This window comes from Balaenoptera borealis (genome assembly GCF_965194805.1).
Source record: "Balaenoptera borealis genome assembly, chromosome: 3".
In the NCBI taxonomy this organism is placed as follows: domain Eukaryota; kingdom Metazoa; phylum Chordata; class Mammalia; order Artiodactyla; family Balaenopteridae; genus Balaenoptera; species Balaenoptera borealis.
The window spans coordinates 179,813,417-179,839,976 of record NC_138866.1 but is presented as its reverse complement, the minus strand read 5'-3'; the positions used below and the strand labels follow the sequence as shown (position 1 = coordinate 179,839,976).

Here is a 26,560-nt window from a genome sequence, read left to right as displayed (position 1 = left end):
GTTTAAGTTTCCTGGATTCAAGTTGATTGTCAGAAATATGTATGACAAATATTTTCTCCAAATCTGTAACTTGTCTTTTCATTTCCTTAACTGTGTTCATCAAAGTGCAGAAGTTACTTATCTTTTTTTTTTTTATTGGACACGTTTTATGTGTCCTAAGAAATCTTTGTTTACCCCATTTTTTTCCTGTTTTCTTCTATAAGTTTTATAGTTTGGGCTTTTACATTTAGGTTTATGACCCAGTTAAAGTTACTTTTTGTGTGTAGTCTGAGGTAGAGGTCATTTTTTTTTTCCTAAGTGCATATAAAACTGGTTATTATAACTTTATAATATGTATTGAATTCAGGTGATGTAAGTTCTCAAACTTCTGATTTTCTTTTTCAAGATTATTTTGGCTACACTGTCATTTACATTTCTGTGTAAATTTCAGAATCAGCTTACCAATTCCTACAAAAAAAAAGATATTTTGATTGGAATTTCACTGATTGGTTTTGGAAGAACTGATATCTTCATAAAAGAGAGTCTTCCAATCCATGAACATGGTATCTCTCTTCACTTATTTAGGTCTTCTTTAATTTGTATCAGCTATATTTTGTGATATTTAGTATACTAGTCTTACACTTATTTTTATTTATTGACCTAGTATCCTGTGACTGCTATATTGACTTATTAGTTCTGGTAATTTAATATTGATTTTTTAGGATTTTTTAACATGTACAGTTATATTGCCTGAGGAAAAAAAGAGTTTTACTTTTCCCTTCCAACCAGTGTGACTTTTTTTCTTGCCTTATTGCATTGTCTAGGACGTTCTTTACAATGTTGAATAAAAAGTGTGACAGTGGACATCCTTGCCTTCTTCTAGATCTTAGGAGGGAACTTTCAGTCATTTTGTAGATGTGAGTCGTATATTTTTCATAGATGCCTTTTATCAAGTTGAGGAAATTTCCTTTTATTTTGTTTTCTGAGAATTTGTATCATGAACAGGTTTTGAGTTTTGTCAAATGCTTTTTTTTTTTTTTGCATCTTTTGACATGATTATATCATTTTCCTTTGTATTCTGATAATATGGTGATCATATCAATTCCTTTTTTGAATGTTAAGTCAGTATTGCATTCCTGGGTTAAATCCTACTTGTCATGATATACCATCAGTTTTATGTTATGCTACATCCCACTTGTTAAAATTTTGTTAATTATTTTTGCGTTTATCTTTATAGGTGACTTTTGTAGTTTCCTCATAACGTATTTGTATGGTTTTTATATTTATACATAGCCTTATATTTTCTGTAAGAGTTTGTGAAGGACAAGTATCAGTTCTTCTATAAATGATAGAATTTCATCAGTGGAGCCACCTGGGCCTGGAGTTTTCTTTGTGGGAAGGTTCTTAATTATGAATTTAATTTATTTAATTGCTATAAGACATTATCATGTTTCTTAGCATTGTAGTAATTTTTTATTAGGAGCCTAACATTGTAGGTTTTACATTTTTGAGTGCTGGAGTTTACTGTAATCTTTTTTTTTTGTTGTTTAAACATCTTTATTGAAGTATAATTGCTTTACAATGGTGTGTTAGTTTCTGCTTTATAACAAAGTGAATCAGTTATACATATACATATGTTCCCATATGTTCCCTCTTGCATCTCCCTCCCTCCCACCCTCCCTATCCCACCACTCTAGGTGGTCACAAAGCACCGAGCTGATCTCCCTGTGCTATGCGGCTGCTTCCCACTAGCTATCTATTTTACATTTGGTAGTGTATATATGTCCATGCCACTCTCTCACCCTGTCACATCTCACCCCTCCCCCTCCCCGTATCCTCAAGTCCATTCTCTAGTAGGTCTGTGTCTTTATTCCCGTCTTGCCACTTACTGTAATCTTTTAAGGACTGTTGGATTTTGTTCTCAGAGGCAGTTAATTTCAGATCATCTTGATTCTTTTGAGGCTTATTGTTAAGCATTTCAAACTGGATCTGGAGTAGCCTTTACTGTAAGGCTAGTCTAATCTTACTATCAATATATGACCTTTCTTAGATTGCTATTAAATGCCCCATGTACTCAGCTAGGTCTTGCTACTCTGGATGTTAACTCAAATGATTGCTAGCCCTGAGATCTGGGAATTTTTTTGGCTTACAACTTCCCAGTAATTGTTCCTTTTCCAGCAGTTGTTCTTTGCCCTACCTCAAGGCATTTTGCCTGATGCATGCACAGGTTGATACTCAGCAAGACACTCAAGGGGAATGTTATGCAGATTTCTGTATCTCTTTCCCTGTGCAGCTTCTTTTTGTCTGGCACTCTGCTCTGCAAATTCTAGTCACTTTGATCTTGAACTCCAACCTCTGTCTTCAACTCATCTACATTACCAGGTACAGTTTGGATTTCCTTTCCCTTCACTGCCGTATGGAAATTATCTCTAGGCAGAAAGTTGAATTATCTTCAAGTTTTTTTTTTTTCCTTTTCTAAGGAATGGCCGTCCTGCTCTGTCTGTGGTCCAATTCCAATATCTGAAAACAGTTATTACATTTCTCCCAATTTTCTAGTTTATTTACACAACTCACAGACAGAAGCAGAAGTCTCACAGATTTTTTTTCAGTGAGATACAATTCACATCCCGTGAAGTTCACTGTTTTAAAGTCTACAATTCAGTGTTTTCTTTTTTTTTTCATTTACTTACAAAGTTGTGTAACCATTACCACTTTCTAATTCTAGAATGTCTTCATCCCCCAAAAGGTAATCCTGTAGCCATTACCAGTCACTCCCCATTTCTTCTTCCCCCCAACCCCTGGCAACCACTAATCTACTTTCTGTCTCTATGGATTTGACTATTCTAGACATTTCATATAAATGGGATCATATAATATGTGGCTTTTTTTGGTCTGGATTCTTACAATTGCATAATGTTTCCATACATCCATGTTCTAGCATGTGTCAGTGCTTCATTTCTTTTACTGACTGAGTAATATTCCATTATATGGGTATACCACATTTTGTTTACCCAACAGATTTGTTTTAAGTTTTCTTTCAGCCAGTATGAAATGGGAACATTTCCTGGCTCTATGATTGGGTAATCAAAAGGTAGAAATAATCTACTTATGTGTTGAAGGATATCTATCCCTCTTATTGAGAACAGAATATCTTTCCCCCTGGGCATCATAGAGAGGAGGACTATGGGGACAACATCATCTTTCCAGTCACCGGTAGCAATGCATTTCATAAACTTCAAGGCAAAGTACTGTCAGTCTACCCATCTCATCATGGACGTAGGGCAAAAATAAATTCGGGGTCAGAAGAAAGATACCTACAAAAAAGTAACTTTGAATTGACTCTAATAGGCAGATGATATGCAGTTAGGTTCCAGAATTTCTCTGACATAGAGTATGATAGCAAAAGTTATTTTATTATAAAAAAATTAATCTAAATTTAAATTTAATGTAAGTATTTAAAAGTTGATGCAGCAATTTGTATGGAAACACAAAAGACCCCGAATAGCCAAAGCAATCTTGAGAACGAAAAATGGAGCTGGGGGAATCAGGCTCCCTGACTTCAGACTATATTACAAAGCTACAGTAATCAAGACAGTTTGGTACTGGCACAAAAACAGAAATATTGATCAATGGAACAGGATAGAAAGCCCAGAGATAAACCCACGCACATATGGTCACCTTATCTTTGATAAAGGAGGCAAGCATATACAGTGGAGAAAAGACAGCCTCTTCAATAAGTGGTGCTGGGAAAATTGGACAGATACATGTAAAAATATGAAATTAGAACACTCCCTGACACCATGCACAAAAATAAACTCAAAATGGATTAAAGACCTAAGTGTAAGACCAGACACTATCAAACTCTTAGAGGAAAACATAGGCAGAACACTCTATGACATACATCACAGCAAGATTCTTTTTGACCCAGCTCCCAGAGAAATGGAAATAAGAACACAAATAAACAAGTGGGACCTAATGAAACTTAAAAGCTTTTGCACAGCAAAGGAAACCATAAACAAGACCAAAAGACAACCATCAGAATGGGAGAAAATATTTGCAAATGAAGCAACTGACAAAGGATTAATCTCCAAGATTTACAAGCAGCTCATGCAGCTCAATAACAAAAAAACGAACAACCCAATCCAAAAATGGGCAGAAGACCTAAATAGCCATTTCTCCAAAGAAGATATACAGATGGCCTACAGACACATGAAAGAATGCTCAACATCATTAATCATTAGAGAAATGCAAATCAAAACTACAATGAGATATCATCTCACACCGGTCAGAATGGCCATCATCAAAAAATCTAGAAACAATAAATGCTGGAGAGGGTGTGGAGGAAAGGGAACTCTCTTGCACTGTTGGTGGGAATGTAAGTTGATACAGCCACTATGGAGAACAGTATGGAGGTTCCTTAAAAAACTACAAATAGAACTACCATACGATCCAGTAATCCCACTACTGGGCATATACCCTGAGAAAACCATAGTTCAAAAAGAGTCATGTACCAAAATGTTCATTGCAGCTCTATTTACAATAGCCAGGACATGGAAGCAACCTAAATGTCCATCGACAGATGAATGGATAAAGAAGATGTGGCACATATATACAATGGAATATTACTCAGCCATAAAAAGAAATGAAATGGAGGTATTTGTAATGAGGTGGATGGAGTTAGAGTCTGTCATACAGAGTGAAGTAAGTCAGAAAGAGAAAAACAAATACAGTATGCTAACACATATATACGGAATCTAAGGAAAAAAAAAGCCATGAAGAACCTAATGGCAAGACGGGAATAAAGACACAGACCTACTAGAGAATGGACTTGAGGATATGGGGAGGGGGTGGGGTGAGATGTGACAGGGTGAGAGAGTGTCATGGACATATATACACTACCAAATGTAAAATAGGTAGCTAGTGGGAAGCAGCCGCATAGCACAGGGAGATCAGCTCGGTGCTTTGTGACCACCTAGAGGGGTGGGATGGGGAGGGTGGGAGGGAGGGAGACGCAAGAGGGAAGAGATATGGGAACATATTGTATATGTATAATTGATTAACTTTGTTATAAAGCAGAAGCTAACACACCATTGTAAGGCAATTATACTTCAATAAAGATGTTTAAAAAAAAAATTGTGGAAAATATTACCACCTTAAAAAAAAAAAAAAAAAAAGAATCTGCCTGCAAAAAAAAAAAAAAGTTGATGCAGCCAAATGTCCAATTCAGCAAGAGTTTTCTCCCACTAAACAAAGTATAAAAAAACAACACAATCTCAGTAAAGCACCCATTATGTTCAACAACTTAACCTTCCTTTCTGTTTTGCCTTCTAAGAGAAACTGTGAAATACTTTACATATCTGGGGACTGACTGGCATTCCCAGCTACATGCCAATAGAAATTTGGGGGCATTTAGAATAATACATCTGTGTCCATTTTCCTAGTGGTAATTCTATTTCAGTACCAGTTTTAATAGATGATAATAAATTGTATTATCTGCATATGATATAAGAACACTAGGGAGAGGGAAGAATGGAGGTACCTCCAGGTCATTTGAAAGGAGAGAATCAGTTCATTAAAATGGTGTCTATAAGACAAAAGACAATCTACCTTCCTACGGCTTTTAGTCTCTTCTAGGATGTTCTCTTCAGCCCTATTCTGACGTGGAAAGAGTGTACCATGTCCAAGTCAAATATATCAGAACTACATTGGGGGTCATGTTTAAAAAGAGGGTGGAAGGTTAATGGAGAACTTAGGAGTAATGAGAGACTTCAGGGATTTTAAGTTTCGTAAAGCAACATATTCTGATCATTTGAACATTTACTTCGTGCAAGTTATTGAGCCCTTAGAGGGAGCACAAATATGACTGAGAGATAGTCTTTACCTTCAGGGACTTACTATTCTGTGCATAAGTTGGACTTGTAAACAGTTTTCTTTGGGACTTCTGATTGTGGCATAAAAAAGATATTTCTTTTCTAAAACTCTATTTCTTTTCCTAATAGAAATAAGAAGAGAAAAGAAAAGAGGGGATGGGAAACCATTATGGATGAAAATAGGATTTAGCCATAAACCAAAGCAGAAAAGGAAACTGGGAAGAGTAGTGTCAAATGCAGTGGTGATGAGACGCAAGTGAATGAGGATGGCAAAATTGCATGCAGACCTCTCTGTGTCCCTTGCAGAATTGAGAAGGAAAGAAGGACAAGGGAGCAGGCAAAACAGACCCAGCAATTGCTTGTTCAAAGTCAAGAAAAGAGACATTAAAAAATTCCAAATCACTGGGCTGAAAGCATCATTGCAACCTCTGCAGACTTCCTGCCCGTCCTAAATGCGAGAACATGGGTTAGGGACAGAGGCATGGTCTTAAGTTAAAGACCTTTGTGGGTTCTTCCCAGAAAGTGTGGTGACAAATACCTGAATAGAGCTACTGCTCTTTCTTTTGCCTTTTTAGCAAACTTCTAGATTCAGGTGATCTCCATAATAATTAGAAAGGAGCCAGTTTGAGACTTTACTAGTATAGTACTTTTAAAAGGAAGTAAGTAACATAAACAAAAAAGCAGAATATACACAGAAAAATCATATTAAGAAGCAGAAGAAAATTACAAAAACATGTCTCCATGAGCTTGAAACCTTAAATGAAACTCAATATCTTCAAAACAAGAACTCAAATAAATGTATGCATGAGGTCAAAAAACAATAATAAGACAATAGATTTGAAGAGTATCAGTGGTCTGGGAAGAAAAAAAAAAAAAAGATGGGAAAAATAAAACCATTATAGAAATGAAAGTCATGTCAGAATAGCAAACAGAAGACAATAAAACAAACGGGACAAAAATATTAACAGAAGTAGATGAAAAAAATTCCTAAAATAAAACCTCCAACCACTCATGAACTGTAGTACCCATGAACCCTTACTGAAAAAATGACTCAATCACTTAATCTAACTAAGCAAGAGATGAATCAAAGTGGAGAACCCAGGAATAAAGCTGCCATGTCAGGAAAGAAATAATGGTTGGGAAGCAGGGTGAAAATGTTATAAATCTTTGCCGTGTAAGAATAATAGTATAATTGGAGTAGGAAGGCAAAGTGAGACTCAAAAAATATATCTATTCTTTGAAAGATAACTGAAGCTATAGATTTTTAGGACACTATTTAATGTTGTTGTCAGGAGCTCAGCTGAGCTGTCGTGGATCGGAGTAGCTGATTAAAGCAACAGGGCAAAAATGAAAGAGTGAAGCCTTAATTACTTGCTGTGGTGGGAAAAGCAAGTCTCTAAAGAACAGAGAAAACGCCAACGCCCCCTGTTCCATTTCCCTAGGGGACAGCATCCTGCTGGAAAGTGGGGTGATCAGCACAGACGTGGGGGTCAGCTCACTGTTGAGGAGCCCCTGGCATTGGGGGAGAGAGTGCGGGCAGTGGTGAGAAGGCTGGGAGTGAGAAGGGCCACTCCCTTCAGGCGTTAGTCATAGCGGGAGAAGTATCTTCAAGGGTTCCCCCTCTTCCTCCTAGACGGAGGCCTTGGCAGAAAGGGATGGCGCCTGAAGAGGGCTCTGTGCCAGGCCTCAGATAAAGAGACCTAGGGATGCAAATATATGAAGAGCATGAGCTGCCGGGGCCTGAGAGCTCGCACCCGCCCTGCCCTCAGAGACTGCAAGGTGCTGGCCTTGCACCAAGTCTGGAGCGGGGAGAGTGGCTTTCCCCTGACACCCGCTGGGTGAAGCCCTCCTCGTTGCCTGTAGTCAGGCCTGAAAATTAAGTCTTTATTGAACTTGTTACAATATTGCTTCTATTTTGTTTTGGTTTTTTGGCCCCAAGTCATTTGGAATCTTAGCTCCCTGATCAGGGATTGAACCCGCACCCCCTACATTGGAAGGCAAAGTCTTAACCACTGGATCGCCAAGGAAGTCCCACATACAGGTTTTTAACCAGGAGCAGGATTCCCCAGTTACAAAGATAAATAGTAATAAAACTAAAATCTGTAATTTATCTAGGTATAAAATGGAAAATTACTAGACACTACAATATAAATGTGTGAGCAGAAACCTTGTCTGGTTTGTTCATTGTTGTATTCCCAGACTAGCACAATGCCTGGTGTGTCGTAGATCCTCTGAAATATTGGTGGATTAATTTATGAACCTTGTTTAATGAATAACACATTGTGCCTAAAAAAATGGAAAAATGCCAGGCAAATCATAACAAAGGATAACAGGGGTTTCAGAACTGATATGTATTAGGTAAGATCTGTCTGAAAGCAAAAAGCATTTACGAGTCATAGAAAATTACTTTATAATGATGATTAGTACAGTGATCAAGAAAGATCTAATTGTCATGAGTATTCATGAACAAAATAACATCAGAGTTCATAGGGCGGGAAATGGTAGGAAATATCACTCAGTAAGTTTTTATTGAAGACGTACCATGTACCACAAAATTTTATTTCTCTTTAGATTAACAATAAATTCACTAAAATAGTCAAAAGTTGTTGTTTTCTAATCTACCAAGGTCTTCCTAAAGTTTAAATGAAAATTAAGTATAAGAATAACCAGGAAGCTTTTTGAGAAAAGAAGTAATAAAACAAGTAGGGGGACAAACAAAGTTGCTCATCAACATGCGATAAACAATGTTACCACATCGAGTGGATCTAATGTTCTCTGAAAGCAAGGATGTTTTTATTAGCTTGAATGGCCTGTTTATGGAAAAAGAATTTGATTTCCATTAGTGTTAAAATATCAAATTATTAAAGTTAATCCATGCATCTCTGTAACTACTTTCTTGAATCCCAACACATTCATTGACCTAGAATGTTAGGTTAAAGACGGTTGTGAATGGTTTAATTGAGCAATTATGTTTTGCATAACTGCTCTGTCATTTGGGTTGTACTGTAAAAAAAAAAAAAATCACTCTTTCCAAGAATCCTTTAAAATTGTAAATTTTTTTATGTCTAACAGTATTGGAAGCATTAACTCTGTTGACTTCCTTTAGATTCTAGACTTAAGGATTCTCCTGATGTAAAAGACTGTTGTTTGATTTTTATTTTCATTTTAGGAATTCAGCTTTAATCTGTTCACAATCAGTTGTGAAATAAATAAGTTGCTTTTCCTAATAGTCCTGTGCTGACCAGCTGTGTAACTTGAGTATGTGTGCTAATCTTACTTCCCTGCCCTTGGTTTCCTGACAGACTGTTGAGTGTATGATTTTCAGATTGTTTTCTTTAGAACTCTGGGATCCAGAGGTGCTTTAGGAACTTTTCAGTATTTAATTTTTATTTCTTTTTACATATATGTTTTAAACTATTTAAAAGCCTGTGATTTAAAAACGATAGACATGTATATTCAAACTTTTAATACAGTAGAGAAAACTGATGTGTTCCCCAGGTTAAGTCACTCTTTTCAGAGCTCAGAATAAAGCTTTTCCTGCTTTATTCACGAACTGAAACTTCTTAGAAATGTGTTGTAATTAGGAATGTTGTGATTCTGGGCTTATGGCTTTAAATTCCTGGGTAAGAGTGTACACTAAGAGAGCTTAATGAGAATTGGCAAACCCATGACTTGTATTTCTCTATGTTTGTCTTCTGATACTGTATATAAAATAGGAGCAAAACAGTACATTTTAAAACTATTTAGCCCAATAGGGATTATTTTGATTAATCTTGTCTACAATCTTTTGAGGTTCTTTGACTACACACAACTGTAAAACAGTATAGTAATTGTGGATATCTGCAAATGGGACCTTTTTCCATTCGGTGATATATTGACAGAGACATACATGAAAGGGATGGTGACTGGTCAATACATCGCATTTTCTAAATAAATAATATTAATAGAGAGGTATTAAAAAATTCCCTAGATCCTTTGCTGAAAATCATTAATTATAAAATAGAGTTTGATTCCAGAAATCACAGCAGTCTTAGACTTGAGGTGTCATAGAGGCACAAAATACTTAGCATCTAGGAAACTAGCTTTCCAGCTCTGCTTTGGCTGGCTCTCGAGTTTGGGGGAAGTCACTTAATTTTTCATAGCTTCAGTTTATTGCTCGACTTTCTTCACAAAATTGCTTTGGAAAGTTAGTTTAACTAAAGTTTATTTAAAAAGTAGTAGGGGCTTCCCTGGTGGCGCAGTGGTTGAGAATCTGCCTGCCAACGCAGGGGACAAGGGTTCGAGCCCTGGTCTGGGAAGATCCCACATGCCGCAGAGCGGCTGGGCCCGTGCGCCACAACTACTGAGCCTGCGCTCTAGAGCCTGTGCTCTGCAACAAGAGAGGCCGCGATAGTGAGAGGCCCGCGCACCGCGATGAAGAGTGGCCCCCGCTTGCCGCAACTAGAGAAAGCCCTCACACAGAAACGAAGATCCAACAGAGCAAAAAATAAATAATAAATAAAAATTAAAAAAAAAAAAAGGAAAACTATTAAAAAAAAAAAGTAGTAGGTGTTTTATAAACTTTTGAGTGTTATAAATAATGTTATAAAGTGTCACAATTACTGATGTATTTACTTGTAATTAGTTAGCATTTTTCCTTCTGCCCCCTTCTACGCATGTTTTTATATTTTTTCTTTCCCCCCACATGTTCATTCCTTAGGGTATTACACTAGAAGAGTTTGACAGATTATCTTTCAATATGATTTTAATGAGCCCTCCCTGTCAGCCATTCACAAGGTACGTATAATAAATATTTCTCTGTTAGGAAGAGTACTTTTGAAGGACTCATTAAATCAAATCACACTGTAATTTCAAGCACAGACACTTTGAATTCCATCAGCTGCATTTCCCTAGTCTTGAAATTTTTCATCAATAATTCCTTTTCTCTACACACATTTATAATTCAGCATTAATCATAAAGAAAATAGCAATTACTGCCAGATGAACACAGTAATTTGGTCAGTAGTAGATATGCAGAGACTGTATGGTACCTCCTTAATACCTACCAAAGGTACAGTATTTATTTCTGACCCAAATTACCTTAAATTATTTAAACTAATGAGCATTCAGGAGTATCTTCTTAACACTGATTAATCAAAGTAAATTTCCATAGTTAATATTCAAGTTCTAAATTACTTAACTGTAAAATTTTAAAGCTAGTCAAGAATGCATTTATGAATTTTAAATTTCTCAAAATTGATAGGTACATTTAATAATACATACAATTAATAAAATGACTTTTTAAAGCTGTGTTCCAAGACAGCTTTTTATTATATGGTATTTATTTGGCTATGTATTTCAGGGAATTATATTTTAGATAAAATCTTGACGAATCCCTCTTCATTTAGATACTTTTAATAATAATATTTCAATTATTTTAAGTAATAATAGTGATAACCCTCTGAGTGTCTTACTGGAGTATGTCATTTACTGTAACAAGCTTATGGGATGGGCATTAGTATTATCATCATTTTACAGGTGAGAAACTGAGGCATAGAAAGGTTAAGTAACTTTCCCAAGGCCATACAATTAGAAAATGTCAGAGCCAGGACTTTTTGATTATTTTATAGTCCTATTAACATATAAGACTATTAATATATAGTCCTATTTAAACACATAATGTGATTTTAAGTGGGATATAACATGTAGTAAAAATTCTAGTTTAAATAAATATTCTCATGCTTAATTTCCATCCAAGTTTTGATTTATTTCAAGTTTTCTAGGAGATTAATTCCCCAGGGATTTATCGTGCACCTACACGTGAGGTGTTGCTTTTGATGCTGTAGTTCCTGTCCTTATAGAACTTAGAGTCCATGGGGAATGACTGGCAGATAATTATCTTATAATGTGATTTAAGGTATATAATAAATGAACGCAGAAACTGCCATGAGAGCATGGAGGAGAGAGGTGTTACATTGCTGCATACCAGGAGGGGCAAATTCTTTTAGAGGTGATATCTGTATTGTGTCTGAAAGCAGGTTGGGAATTTATCAGTGAAGGCGGACGTTCCACGTAAAGATGGCTCCGAGCTTGTGCAAGTGTATGGCCTTTTTAACTACAGTAAGTGGGAGGTTCAGCACAGAATGCAGCCCGAGTGCTGTGATGCCCCAGATATCACTGCAGTGGGGCCCCTGTGTCTTCCCTACCGCTGGTCCCACTCTATTAGCCCACCTCCAGCTGCTGATGGCTGCGGTGTCTGATCCTGTAGTACGATCATCTTTGGAACACTGAGGGGAAAGGGACAAAATGAGAGGAAACCAAGATTTCTGAGGAATCTATTCAAGTCCACTCTAATCTCCCATCTGAGCCTCAGATCCACTGATGATTTTTGTCCTGCTGTCAGGTGTGAGGAAACTGAGAAGTGATGTCAAGTAACTTATTTTAGACCACGAAGCTAGTAAGTAGCAAGGCCTTAAACCCTAGTCCTCTGTTGCTACGACTCACGCCCAATGTGAGTCTTCTTTTCTGCTTGCTTCTTGGTCACATTGAATGTTACTTGCAAGATTTAACTGCTAGTCCAAATACTGTCTGTTCACACGACCTGTTTCAACTGACTTAGTCTAGCCAAGTTGCAACTCCTTCGTGTAGAATCAAGCCTTCAGCTTCAGTCTCTCCTGTTGACGTTGGACAAGATAGTTCTAGTTTTACCTACTACCTTCATCTGCTTAGCTGGTGATTAGTTACCAATGCCATCAACTCTACATTGCCACCCTGCCCAACCAGCTCATTCATCTGAACTTTTGTTGTCTCACCTGGGGCAGAGCAAAAGGTGTCATCAGCTAATTGTGTGTGTGTGTCTTTCCTGAACAAAGTGATTTTAAGAGGGTAATTGATTTTATTCTTTGTGGACTTCTTGTTCTTCTTTGCCTCATGCAAGTCATTTGGACATATTATCTTGTATTGATAATAAGTGTATTTATTAGACAGGCAAGGCTTTTTTAAATTAAATGAAAAAATGTATTTTTGTTCTCTGTAGCAACAGAGATGATCATATTGTTTGTGAGGACCAACTAATTTTAGTTCTCTGTTTTGACTTTTTAAAAGTGATTTGATATCTTTATAGAAGATTCTTGCTGAACTTATTTACTTTCCGTACCCTTTTAGAATTGGCCTGCAAGGTGATATGACTGATCCAAGGACAAATAGCTTCTTATATATTCTAGACATTCTCCCAAGGTAAAAACTTAAATTCCTGTACAAGCTTACCTTAAATGTAAAACTTTATATCTGGAAGAACGTGATGTATGTCATTTTATAGAGATTAGCAACTTACACAGATTCTGTGCGTGTCATTTATCTTCTGTCGTGACTGATAGAGTAACTGCAAATGTTTGTCGGTTCCACAGTTGCCGCTAAGAGTGAGTGACAGGGCGTTACAGCCTAATAGCTGAATTCTGTTGCCTCTGCTCACAGTATTTGTGCAAATGATGCTAATGTTAGTGAATGCTGTTGCCCATGGCCTGGAAACTTGTGCTGCTAACCCTAGAAGCCTCCATTCTATGGAAATGTCAGCCCTTTGAGCTGTGCAAACCCATGTTTTCATTAAACTTCAATGGAAATTCACATTTCAAATGTTAACTTTATCAAATGTTAACTCATATTTTATTCCTTTCCCCCATAAACAAGGTGTGCCTTGTTTATGGGAGAAAGGAATAAAATATGAGTTGTCTCCATCCCTTATAAAATTCTTTTATAAAAAGGGTTTGGACAATTACTTACCTCATATTTCCCACAAGTAAGGATTTTCTTTACTTCTTACTTCTTAGTAATGAGATGTTTAGAATTCCATTTGTTTTTGTTTTTGTTTTTTTTTAGGTTACAAAAATTACCGAAGTATATTCTTTTAGAAAATGTTAAAGGTTTTGAAGTATCTTCTACAAGGTAAAAAAATGTATTTGTCCTGTGTTCATCTTAGACTTGGTATATTTTATAATAGGAGCTGTTATGAAATGAAGATCTTAAAAATAAATGTGTATATTCTGACGTTTTATATATGTTATGAAGTTTACTCATTAATATTGATTTTGAATAGTTAGTAATGTGAAGTATCACAGAGTTAGGTTCAACTGATTCTTTCCCATTTTAATATGTTTGAATTTTTCCAGAATGATTACTCATTTTCATGAGAATGGTATTTCTCAATTTTAGCTGCTTACATTGGTGCCTATTTCTTTAGAAGTAGGAACGTTTTCAGTAAGAATTTGTCCTATTGACAGGCGTTTTCTGTCCTACAGTTGGATTGAAGAAGCAAGCCCTGTGTCAGGCTGCTTTCAGACAGTAGCCCAGCTGGAGAGAATGCATCCAAGTCCTTGACTGACCTGCTGTCTCTGACAGTGTTCCCCCATCTGATTGGCTACAGATATAGTTCCATTCCTATAGTAAGCTTATCATGAGTGGATTGGCGATTCTAACTCACCAGTTTTATAAATTATCTGGTAGCTTTATTTATTTATAATAGGGATTATCTCTTTTTTGAGAAATGTAATTTCTCAAGTACTGGACTTTTTAAAAAAGACCTAGGATTATTCTTTTTCTACACAACTTAAGTGGAGGTACAGTTTTCATGTAAAATGAAGTTTTATGTATAATATTTTATATAAGAACCCTATTTTGAACTATAGAGTGAAAGCTTTTTCCTTTCCCTTTGCCTTTTCAGAGACCTGTTAATACAAACAATAGGAAATTGTGGCTTTCAGTACCAAGAATTTCTGTTGTCTCCAACCTCTGTAAGTACTGCAATTGTAAATTCTTATATAAATTTTCCCAAAGGGAATTTGATTCAGTAAAAAGAATGGCTCCATTTTGGATAATATTATAGGTAAATCTTGCAGTTAGTTCTGACATGGTTATTACTTTCTATATCTGAATTTTATAGCTATATGTGAATTTTATTTTTTTATGATTACTATACTATTCATAATGAATGTAAGAATGTCTATATGACTTTTTACCTGGGAAATATAAAATGAAAGTGACTCATAGACATATGATTCATCTGATTCCATCTTTATTTCATTCAAATAAAGGTACAGAGTGACAGTTTAAAAGGTTTAAGAATTTGCTACAGAGAAGTCTTCCACAAATCGATAATAGAATTTTGTCTGGCAGAAACTAATGTAGAACTGTATGAGTTTTTTTACTAGGTGCTAAAAGTTGATACAGATCTCTTTAATATCCTATAGCAACCAACTGCCCCGTTTTACTTGCAGCTTGGCATTCCAAATTCAAGGCTACGGTATTTCCTTATTGCAAAGCTTCAGTCAGTGCCGTTCCCTTTTCAAGCCCCTGGTCAGGTATTATTATTATTATTATTATTATTATTATTATTATTATTATTATTATTATTATTATCATCATCATCATCATCATCATCATCATTATTATTTATCTGTTGTAAATATATCTCAGTCTGCTAATTTATTTTCAGGAACTACTTTGCGGAGGTTTTTTTTTTTTAACATCTTTTTTTTTTTTTTTTTTCAGTTCTTTCCTCTCTTTTTTTTTTTTTTTTTTTTTAAACATCTTTATTGAAGTATAATTGCCTTACAATGGTGTGTTAGCTTCTGCTTCATAACAAAGTGAATCAGTTATACATATACAATATGTTCCCATATCTCTTCCCTCTTGCATCTCCCTCCCTCCCACCCTCCCCATCCCACCCCTCTAGGTGGTCACAAAGCACCGAGCTGATCTCCCTGTGCTATGCGGCTGCTTCCCACTAGCTACCTATTTTACATTTGGTAGTGTATATATGTCCATGACACTCTCTCACCCTGTCACATCTCACCCCACCCCCTCCCCATATCCTCAAGTCCATTCTCTAGTAGGTCTGTGTCTTTATTCCCGTCTTGCCATTAGGTTCTTCATGGCTTTTTTTTTCCTTAGATTCCGTATATATGTGTTAGCATACTGTATTTGTTTTTCTCTTTCTGACTTACTTCACTCTGTATGACAGACTCTAACTCCATCCACCTCATTACAAATACCTCCATTTCATTTCTTTTTATGGCTGAGTAATATTCCATTGTATATATGTGCCACATCTTCTTTATCCATTCATCTGTCGATGGACATTTAGGTTGCTTCCATGTCCTGGCTATTGTAAATAGAGCTGAAATGAACATTTTGGTACAAGACTCTTTTTGACCTATGGTTTTCTCAGGGTATATGCCCAGTAGTGGGATTGCTGGATCGTATGGTAGTTCTATTTGTAGTTTTTTAAGGAACCTCCATACTGTTCTCCATAGTGGCTGTATCAATTTACATTCCCACCAACAGTGCAAGAGAGTTCCCTTTCCTCCACACCCTCTCCAGCATTTATTGTTTCTAGATTTTTTGATGATGGCCATTCTGACCGGTGTGAGATGATATCTCATTGTAGTTTTGATTTGCATTTCTCTAATGATTAATGATGTTGAGCATTCTTTCATGTGTCTGTAGGCCATCTGTATATCTTCTTTGGAGAAATGTCTATTTAGGTCTTCTGCCCATTTTTGGATTGGGTTGTTCGTTTTTTTGTTATTGAGCTGCATGAGCTGCTTGTAAATCTTGGAGATTAATCCTTTGTCAGTTGCTTCATTTGCAAATACTTTCTCCCATTCTGATGGTTGTCTTTTGGTCTTGTTTATGGTTTCCTTTGCTGTGCAAAAGCTTTTAAGTTTCATTAGGTCCCATTTGTTTATTTGTGTTCTTATTTCCATTTCTCTGGGAGCTGGGTCAAAAAGAATCTTGCTGTGATGTATGTCATAGAATGTTCTGCCTATGTTTTCCTCTAAGAGTTTGATAGTGTCTGGTCTTACACTTAGGTCTTTAATCCATTTTGAGTTTATTTTTGTGCATGGTGTCAGGGAGTGTTCTAATTTCATACTTTTACATGTATCTGTCCAATTTTCCCAGCACCACTTATTGAAGAGGCTGTCTTTTCTCCACTGTATATGCTTGCCTCCTTTATCAAAGATAAGGTGACCATATGTGCGTGGGTTTATCTCTGGGCTTTCTATCCTGTTCCATTGATCTATATTTCTGTGTTTGTGCCAGTACCAAACTGTCTTGATTACTGTAGCTTTGTAATATAGTCTGAAGTCAGGGAGCCTGATTCCCCCAGCTCCATTTTTTGTTCTCAAGATTGCTTTGGCTATTCGGGGTCTTTTGTGTTTCCATACAAATTGTGAAATTTTTTGTTCTAGTTCTGTGAAAAATGCCAGTGGTAGTTTGATAGGGATTGCATTGAATCTGTAGATTGCTTTGGGTAGTAGAGTCATTTTCACAATGTTGATTCTTCCAATCCAGGAACATGGTATATCTTTCCATCTATTTGTATCATCTTTAATTTCTTTCATCAGTGTCTTATAATTTTCTGCATACAGGTCTTTTGTCTCCTTAGGTAGGTTTATTCCTAGATATTTTATTCTTTTTGTTGCAATGGTAAACGGGAGTGTTTTCTTAATTTCACTTTCAGATTTTTCGTCATTAGTGTATAGAAATGCAAGAGATTTCTGTGCATTAATTTTGTATCCTGCTACTTTACCAAATTCATTGATTAGCTCTAGGAGTTTTCTGGTAGCATCTTTAGGATTCTCTATGTATAGTATCATGTCATCTGCAAACAGTGACAGCTTTACTTCTTCTTTTCCGATTTGGATTCCTTTTATTTCTTTGTCTTCTCTGATTGCTGTGGCTAACACTTCCAAAACTATGTTGAATAATAGTGGTGAGAGTGGGCAACCTTGTCTTGTTCCTGATCTTAGTGGAAATGGTTTCAGTTTTTCACCATTGAGGACAATGTTGGCTGTGGGTTTGTCATATATGGCCTTTATTATGTTGAGGAAAGTTCCCTCTATGCCTACTTTCTGCAGGACTTTTATCATAAATGGGTGTTGAATTTTGTCGAAAGCTTTCTCTGCATCTATTGAGATGATCATATGGTTTTTCTCCTTCAATTTGTTAATATGGTGTATCACATTGATTGATTTACGTATATTGAAGAATCCTTGCATTCCTGGGATAAACCCCACTTGATCATGGTGTATGATCCTTTTAATGTGCTGTTGGATTCTGTTTGCGAGTATTTTGTTGAGGATTTTTGCATCTATGTTCATCAGTGATATTGGCCTGTAGTTGTCTTTCTTTGTGACATCTTTGTCTGGTTTTGGTATCAGGGTGATGGTGGCCTCGTAGAATGAGTTTGGGAGTGTTCCTCCCTCTGCAATATTTTGGAAGAGTTTGAGAAGGATAGGTGTTAGCTCTTCTCTAAATGTTTGATAGAATTCACCTGTGAAGCCATCTGGTCCTGGGCTTTTGTTTGTTGGAAGGTTTTTAATCACAGTTTCAATTTCAGTGCTTGTGATTGGTCTGTTCATATTTTCTATTTCTTCCTGGTTCAGTCTCGGCAGTTTGTGCATTTCTAAGAATCTGTCCATTTCTTCCAGGTTGTCCATTTTATTGGCGTAGAGTTGCTTGTAGTAATCTCTCATGATCTTTTGTATTTCTGCAGTGTCAGTGGTTACTTCTCCTTTTTCATTTCTAATTCTATTGATTTGAGTCTTCTCCCTTTTTCTCTTGATGAGTCTGGCTAATGGTTTATCAATTTTGTTTATCTTCTCAAAGAACCAGCTTTTAGTTTTATTGATTTTTGCTATTGTTTCCTTCATTTCTTTTTCATTTATTTCTGACCTGATCTTTATGATTTCTTTCCTTCTGCTAGCTTTGGGGTTTTTTTGTTCTTCTTTCTCTAATTGCTTTAGGTGCAAGGTTAGGTTGTTTATTCGAGATGTTTCCTGTTTCTTGAGGTAGGCTTGTATTGCTATAAACTTCCCTCTTAGCACTGCTTTTGCTGCGTCCCATAGGTTTTGGGTCGTCGTATCTCCATTGTCATTTGTTTCTAGGTATTTTTTGATTGCCCCTTTGATTTCTTCAGTGATCACTTCATTATTAAGTAGTGTATTGTGTAGCCTCCATGTGTTTGTATTTTTTACAGATCTTTTCCTGTAATTGATATCTAGTCTCATAGCGTTGTGGTCGGAAAAGATACTTGATACGATTTCAATTTTCTTAAATTTACCAAGGCTTGATTTGTGACCCAAGATATGATCTATCCTGGAGAATGTTCCATGCGCACTTGAGAAAAATGTGTATTCTGTTGTTTTTGGGTGGAATGTCCTATAAATATCAATTAAGTCCATCTTGTTTAATGTATCATTTAAAGCTTGTGTTTCCTTATTTATTTTCATTTTGGATGATCTGTCCATTGATGAAAGTGGGGTGTTAAAGTCTCCTACTATGATTGTGTTGCTGTCAATTTCCCCTTTTATGGCTGTTAGTATTTGCCTTATGTATTGAGGTGCTCCTATGTTGGGTGCATAAATATTTACAATTGTTATACCTTCCTCTTGGATCGATCCCTTGATCATTATATAGTGTCCTTCTTTGTCTCTTATAATATTCTTTATTTTAAAGTCTATTTTGTCTGATATGAGAATTGCTACTCCAGCTTTCTTTTGATTTCCATTTGCATGGAATATCTTTTTCCATCCCCTCACTTTCAGTCTGTATGTGTCTCTAGGTCTGAAGTGGGTCTCTTGTAGACAGCATATATATGGGTCTTGTTTTTGTATCCATTCAGCCAGTCTGTGTCTTTTGGTGGGAGCATTTAATCCATTTACATTCAAGGTAATTATCGATATGTATGTTCCCATTCCCATTTTCTTAAATGTTTTGGGTTTGTTATTGTAGGTGTTTTCCTTCTCTTGTGTTTCTTGCCTAGAGAAGTTCCTTTAGCATTTGTTGTAAAGCTGGTTTGGTGGTGCTGAACTCTCTCAGCTTTTGCTTGTCTGTAAAGGTTTTAATTTCTCCATCAAATCTGAATGAGATCCTTGCTGGGTAGAGTAACCTTGGTTGTAGGTTTTTCTCCTTCATCACTTTAAGTATATCCTGCCACTCCCTTCTGGCTTGCAGAGTTTCTGCTGAAAGATCAGATGTTAACCTTATGGGGATTCCCTTGTGTGTTATTTGTTGTTTTTCCCTTGCTGCTTTTAATATGTTTTCTTTATATTTAATTTTTGACAGTTTGATTAATATGTGTCTTGGCGTGTTTCTCCTTGGGTTTATCCTGTATGGGACTCTCTGTGCTTCCAGGACTTGATTAACTATTTCCTTTCCCATATTAGGGAAGTTTTCAACTATAATCTCTTCAAATATTTTCTCAGTCCCTTTCTTTTTCTCTTCTTCTTCTGGGACCCCTATAATTCGAATGTTGGTGCGTTTAATGTTGTCCCAGAGGTCTCTGAGACTGTCCTCAGTTCTTTTCATTCTTTTTTCTTTATCCTGCTCTGCAGTAGTTATTTCCACCATTTTATCTTCCAGGTCACTTATCCTTTCTTCTGCCTCAGTTATTCTGCTATTGATCCCATCTAGAGTATTTTTAATTTCATTTATTGTGTTTTTCATCGTTGCTTGGTTCCTCTTTAGTTCTTCTACGTCCTTGTTAAATGTTTCTTGCATTTTGTCTATTCTATTTCCAAGATTTTGGATCATCCTTACTATCATTATTCTGAATTCTTTTTCAGGTAGACTACCTATTTCCTCTTCATTTGTTAGGTCTGGTGTGTTTTGACCCTGCTCCTTCATCTGCTGTGTGTTTTTCTGTCGTCTCATTTTGCTTATCTTACTGTGTTTGGGGTCTCCTTTTCACAGGCTGCAGGTTCGTAGTTCCCGTTGTTTTTGGTATCTGTCCCCATTGGGTAAGGTTGGTTCAGTGGGTTGTGTCGGCTTCCTGGTGGAGGGGACTATTGCCTGTGTTCTGGTGGATGAGGTTGAATCTTGTCTTTCTGGTGGGCACGTCCACGTCTGGTGGTGTGTTTTGGGGTGTCTGTGGCCTTATGATTTTAGGCAGCCTCCCTGCTAATGGATGGGGCTGTGTTCCTGTCTTGCTAGTTGTTTGGCATAGGGTGTCCAGCCCTGTAGCTTGCTGGTCGTTGAGTGAAGCTGGGTCTTGATGTTGAGATGGAGATCTCTGAGAGATTTTTGCCGTTTGGTGTTACGTGGAGCTGGTAGGTCTCATGTGGACCAGTGTCCTGAGGTTGGCTCTCCCACCTCAGAGGCACAGCCCTGATGCCTGGCTGGAGCACCAAGAGCCTTTCATCCACACAGCTCAGAATATAAGGGAGAAAAAAATAAAAAGATAAAAAGAGGATAAAATAAAATAAAATAAAGCTATTATAATAAAAAATAAGAAAAAAAAATTATTAAGAGTAAATGTATTCAGAAAAAATTTTTTTTAATTTTTAAAAATAGATTTATTAATTTTTTTATAGTAAAAAATAAAAAGATTTTTAAGAAAAAAATTTATTAAAAAAATTTTTTTATTTTTTAAAATAAAAAATATGAAAAAACTTATTAAAAAATTTTTTTAATTTCTAAAATAGAAAATACGGAAAAAATTATTAAGAAAGCATATATTAGGAAAAAAAAAATTTTTTTAAGTAAAAAAAAAAAAAAAAAATGGACGGACCTAACCCTAGGACTGATGGTGAAAGCAAAGCTATACAGACAAAATCTCACCCAGAAGCATACACATATACACTCACAAAAAAAGGAAAAGGGGAAATTAATATATCCTGCTCCTAAAGTCCACCTTTTGAATTTGGGATGATTCGTTGTCTATTCAGGTATTCAACAGATGCAGGCACATCAAGTTGTTTGTGGAGCTTTAATCCGCTGTTTCTGAGGCTGCTGGGGGAGATTTCCCTTTCTCTTCTTTGTTCGTACAGCTCCCAGCGTTCAGCTTTGGATTTGGACCCGCCTCTGCATGTAGGTCGCCTGAGGGCGTCCGTTCCCCGCCCAGACAGAATGGGGTTAAAGGAGCAGCTGCTTCGGGGGCTCTGGCTCACTCAGGCGGGGGGAGGGAGCGGTACGGAGGAGGCGGGGCGAGCCTGCGGCGTCAGAGGCGTCGTGACTTTGCAGCAGCCTGAGGCGCGCCGTGTGTTCTCCCGGGGAAGTTGTCCCTGGATCACGGGAGCCTGGCAGTGGCGAGCTGCACCGGCTCCCGGAGGGGCGGTGTGGAGAGTGACCTGGGCTCGCACACAGGCTTCTTGGTGGCGGCAGCAGCAGCCTTAGCGTTTCCTACCAGTCTCTGGGGTCCGCGCTGTTAGCCACGGCTCGCGCCCGCCTCTGGAGTTCGTCTAGGCGGCTCTCTGAATCCCCTCTCCTTGCGCGCCGCGAAACAAAGAGGCAAGAAAAAGTCTCTTGCCTCTTCGGCGGCTGCAGACCTCCTCTCCGGCTCCCTCCCGGCTCGCCGCGGCACGCCAACCCCTTCAGGCTGTGTTCACGCCGCCAACCCCAGTCCTCTCCCTGCCGACCGAAGCCCGCCCCTCAGCTCCCAGCCCCGCCTGCCCCAGCGGGTGAGCAGACAAGCCTCTCGGGCTGGTGAGCGCTGCTCGGCGCTGAGCCTCTGTGCGGGAATCTCTCCGTTTTTCCCTCTGCGCCCCTGTTGCTGTGGGATCCACGCTGATAGCCGCGCGGCTCGCACCCGTCTCTGGATTTCGTTTAGGCAGCGCTCTGAATCCCCTCTCCTTGCGCGCCGCGAAACAAAGAGGCAAGAAAAAGTCTCTTGCCTCTTCGGCAGCTGCAGACTTTTTCCCGGACTCCCTCCCGGCTAGCACCAAAGCCCGAGCCTCAGCTCCCAGCCCCCGCCCGCCCCGGCGAGTGAGCAGACAAGCCTCTCGGGCTGGTGAGTGCTGGTTGGCGCCGAGCCTCTGTGCGGGAGTCTCTCCACTTTGCCCTCCGCACCCCTGTGGCTGCACCCTCCTCCGCGGCTCCGAAGCTTCCCCCCTCTGCCACCTGCAGTCTCTGCCCGCAAAGGGGCTTCCTAGTGCCTGGAAACCTTTCCTCCTTCACGGCTCCCTCCCACTGGCGCAGGTCCCGTCCCTATTCTTTTGTCTCTGTTATTTCTTTTTTCTTTTACCCTACCCAAGTACGTGGGGATTTTCTTGCCTTTTGGGAGGTCTGACGTCTTCTGCCAGCGTTCAGTGGGTGTTCTGTAGGAGCAGTTCCACGTGTAGATGTATTTCTGCTGTATCTGTGGGAAGGAAGGTGATCTCCGCGTCTTACTCTTCCGCCATCTTGCCCCCTCCCCCCTTTCCTCTCTTTATCCACATGTATTCCCTTGGGATCTCATCTAGTCTCTAGACTTTGAAGACCAGCTACGTGCTGACAGCTCCCAAACTTATACCTCTGGCCTAACATCTTTATTGGAGTATATTCGGAGAGGTTTATGTGTGTCCTCCCGTGCCTGTAGTATAGACTATGCCCGAGGTCTGTCTTGTAGGCCTTTTCACCCTCCTGATGCCACTTTAATTGCTTGAAACAAAACCAGAAACTTTTCTTTCATCATTAGAAAAAAAAAATAAGTTAGAAGTAAAAAAATTACCATTAGTGTTGTTATCCTTCTTTTCCCCCTATAATTTCTCTTCTGACCATTGACTCTTTTGCATCTATTATTTTTCTCCCTCAATAGAAGCCATTGACTACTTTTGATAAAATAGTATACTATCTTAAAAATGGCTTGAGTATTTTCACACATCAGTTACATTTTATTTGAAATCTATGCTATTTAACCTTAATTGATTAAAATATGGTAATGATTAGTACAAGCTAGAATAAAATGCTCAATTGCTATATGTAGGATCTCTCATTATGCTAGCAATTTTATATGCTTCTGCTGAAAATTGGTGTGGATAACAGAGGTTCAGTTGTTCAGTGAAGCTCTCTATAACCCTCACAGGTAAGAACTCAAAAGTCATGTCTTACTAACAGGGCTTCAGTAGTATCATTTGAATTCCCTGTAATACAATATCAGTATTATACAATATTGTGTTATATAATAATAAAATAGCAATATATCTCCCTTTAATAGTGGGCAGTTCCAAAAACAGTATATAAATTATGTGAACAAAGATTTCATCATTAAAAATTCCTGGAACTGTTTTTTCTTTCCCAAAATAGGACTTTATAAATGGTTACCTGTTTTGCAGGAACAAGTTTTTCCTGTGGGACTCAGGGATAGAAATAACTTTTGAGGGTGAAGAGTGCTTTTCATTTTTAATTACTAATTTTTTTTTAATTGAAGGGGAGTGGCAAACTTTGATCAAAAACACATTTTCTGGAAATGTTCCTGTTGCTTTCTCAACTTCTTTTCCAAATATAATGCTGTCTTTATATTCAACATACTTCCTATTACTTTGTTGAATGGTTTTATTAATTCAGAAAGCAGTAATTTCATGAAATAAATCACCTATAGCCTGATGCCTATCACTATATGATGAAAAACTTGTAATAACTTGTATAAATACTAGTAAACCTCAATTTCTATCTTTTTAATGACAACTCAGTAAAAGCTAAAGAATTTTTTTACATAATGTTGAATGGCTGTTATTAATATGTCTTTTATTTTTAAGAAAGCTTTTGAGAGTTTGTGTATTTTTACTTAATGCCAGGTACTGATGGAGTTCCCCCAAACTGAATCTGAACATCCACAAAAACATGCGATAGATGCAGAAAAGAAAATTGAAGAAAAGAAAATTGAGCCAAATATATGCTTTGATAGCAGCACACAGTGTTCTGGAAAAGAGGCCATTCTTTTTAAGCTTGAAACTGCAGGAGAAATTGACAGGAAACATCAACAGGACAGTGATCTCTCTGTGCGAATGCTGAGAGATTTTCTAGAAGACGACATTGACATGAATTCATACTTTTTACCACCAAAGTCATTGCTGCGATATGCTCTTTTGTTAGACATTGTTAAGCCCACATCCAGAAGGTCCACATGCTTTACGAAAGGGTAGGTTTTAAAGAGTCTCTATTCATGGCATATCCAAAATAACCAGGTTTTCATAACTATTGTTTCTTTTAGTTCTTCTCAAAACAAGGAGCATTTTATAAAATGTTTCTGCTAGAATGATTTTTTTCACCCTTAATTGCCTGCTTTCATGTTCCAGTAGAATGCACAAGTGAAGATTCCTTCTGGCAGAACATGACGTGCACAACCCACAAAAGTGCTCATAGAAGACAATGCCATTGTTTGGTGACCTTCATAGGAGCTTAATTACCCGCAGTGGAGACATGGTTTCTATAGATGGTGAATTGCTAATTTTTTAGCACCTTTCTTTTTATGGTACCTCAAAAATTTCTGTCCACTTTCATGATCAATGTACAAGAAGAAATTAAATTTTAGTATCAAGAAATAACATTGAATATCCTGGAGCACATTATAGCATATTTAAATTTTATTTAGTTTTTTGAATTAGTAGTATATTCTTATGGTTCAAAATTCAAAAGGAACCAAGATTGTAAGACTCCCTTCCAATTCTGCCTCTTGTTCATCCGGTTTCCCTCCCTACGTGCAACCGATGATTTCAGTTTACTCTCCAGTCTTCCAGAGGTATTGCATTTGAGGTGTGTTTAAATATACATGTATATTTTTACCCCCTCCTTTAAGTAAATGGTAGCATACTATATTCGTTATTACGTGCCCTTTTTTTCATTGGGCAATGTTATTTGGATATTATTACCTATGGGTGCTTAAAGAACTTTCGTATGTTCATAGTATAGGTATATCATAATTTCTTTTACTGGTTACCTGTTGATGGACATTTAGGGGACATCCTTTGGATTATTTCTCAAGAGTTAATGTGTTTTTCAACTTTTTTTTTTTTAAACCTAGGAAGAAGGGGGGAAATTAGACCCTTCAAGAAAAATTTGTAAAAGATCCATCCCTACCCCTGTTTGTTAATGCCACTGAAGCTCTTTTGATAGGTAGTTGTATGATTTAAAAATTCAAGCCTTCTCTCTCTACCTACTAGCTAGTTGTCTTGCACAAGACAGTATGCCCCTGATATAATCGTACCAGGTTCATCCTGACTTTATCATACTCTGTCCTTGTACTTTCAGGGGAATGGGTTTATTGCTTTCCATTACCTTAAAAGACTTCACTCAGCTGTTGTATATTTCCAAGTCTGCTAGGTTCTGTTTAGGATTCTCATAAAACAGGACTTACCAATTTTGTAATAAAAAACAACTTTGAAATTCTTTTATAATTATAAAAATGGTATAAAAGAAGCCTTATTGTAGAAGTCTATTTTAGTGTAGATAATATAAACACACACACACATGTGATATATAAGAAAACAGCTTTTCTTTGATGGTGACTTTCTCTAATTTCTATTTTAAATTCATTAGGAAAAAATGATAAAATGTCAAACAGCCAGCTTGGCAATGATCTTAGGGAAAGAAATATTACTAATACCTTGCATTTCTGTAGTGTTTGGTATTTTTAATACATTTTTAACAATAGTCTGATTGTTTTATGATAAAGAGTAAAAACATACAGTGTTACAGTAAGAGGCAGATGCATGTTTGGTGGGCCTGAGTTTGTCATGAGACTGGAGAGTACGGTTTTGGGTTCATGAGAAGAAACGATGGTTCAGGCATTATAAGAAAAGAGCAGCAATTTATTTTCACCTACATAACATTTGGTCTAATGTGGCAGGGATGTCAGTATTGAATAGCATTTAGATATAAAGTCATAACAAATGCATACCTTCTGTGCATTTAAATGTGATGAACATTTAAAAAATGACAATTAATAATGTAGATGCAGACTAGTATTTGCACAACAA

The 26,560-nt window shown here is 37.3% G+C and overlaps 1 protein-coding gene across 9 annotated transcripts in view; it reads left to right on the top strand.

Annotated features, from left to right (window-relative positions):
• Positions 1-26,560, top strand: part of TRDMT1 (tRNA aspartic acid methyltransferase 1) — a 72,668-nt gene that overhangs the window by 37,341 nt on the left and 8,767 nt on the right. For 5 of the 9 annotated variants that reach the window (XM_082385603.1, XM_082385607.1, XM_082385610.1 and 2 more), the window contains 6 exons: positions 10,549-10,625; positions 12,993-13,064; positions 13,704-13,769; positions 14,545-14,614; positions 15,071-15,181; positions 24,380-24,723. In XM_082385603.1, coding sequence (XP_082241729.1) covers positions 10,549-10,625; positions 12,993-13,064; positions 13,704-13,769; positions 14,545-14,614; positions 15,071-15,181; positions 24,380-24,723 — 740 coding nt within the window. The remainder of the gene's footprint in view (positions 1-10,548; positions 10,626-12,992; positions 13,065-13,703; positions 13,770-14,544; positions 14,615-15,070; positions 15,182-24,379; positions 24,724-26,560) is intronic. The other 4 variants (XM_082385604.1, XM_082385605.1, XM_082385606.1 and 1 more) reach the window with 4 other exon arrangements.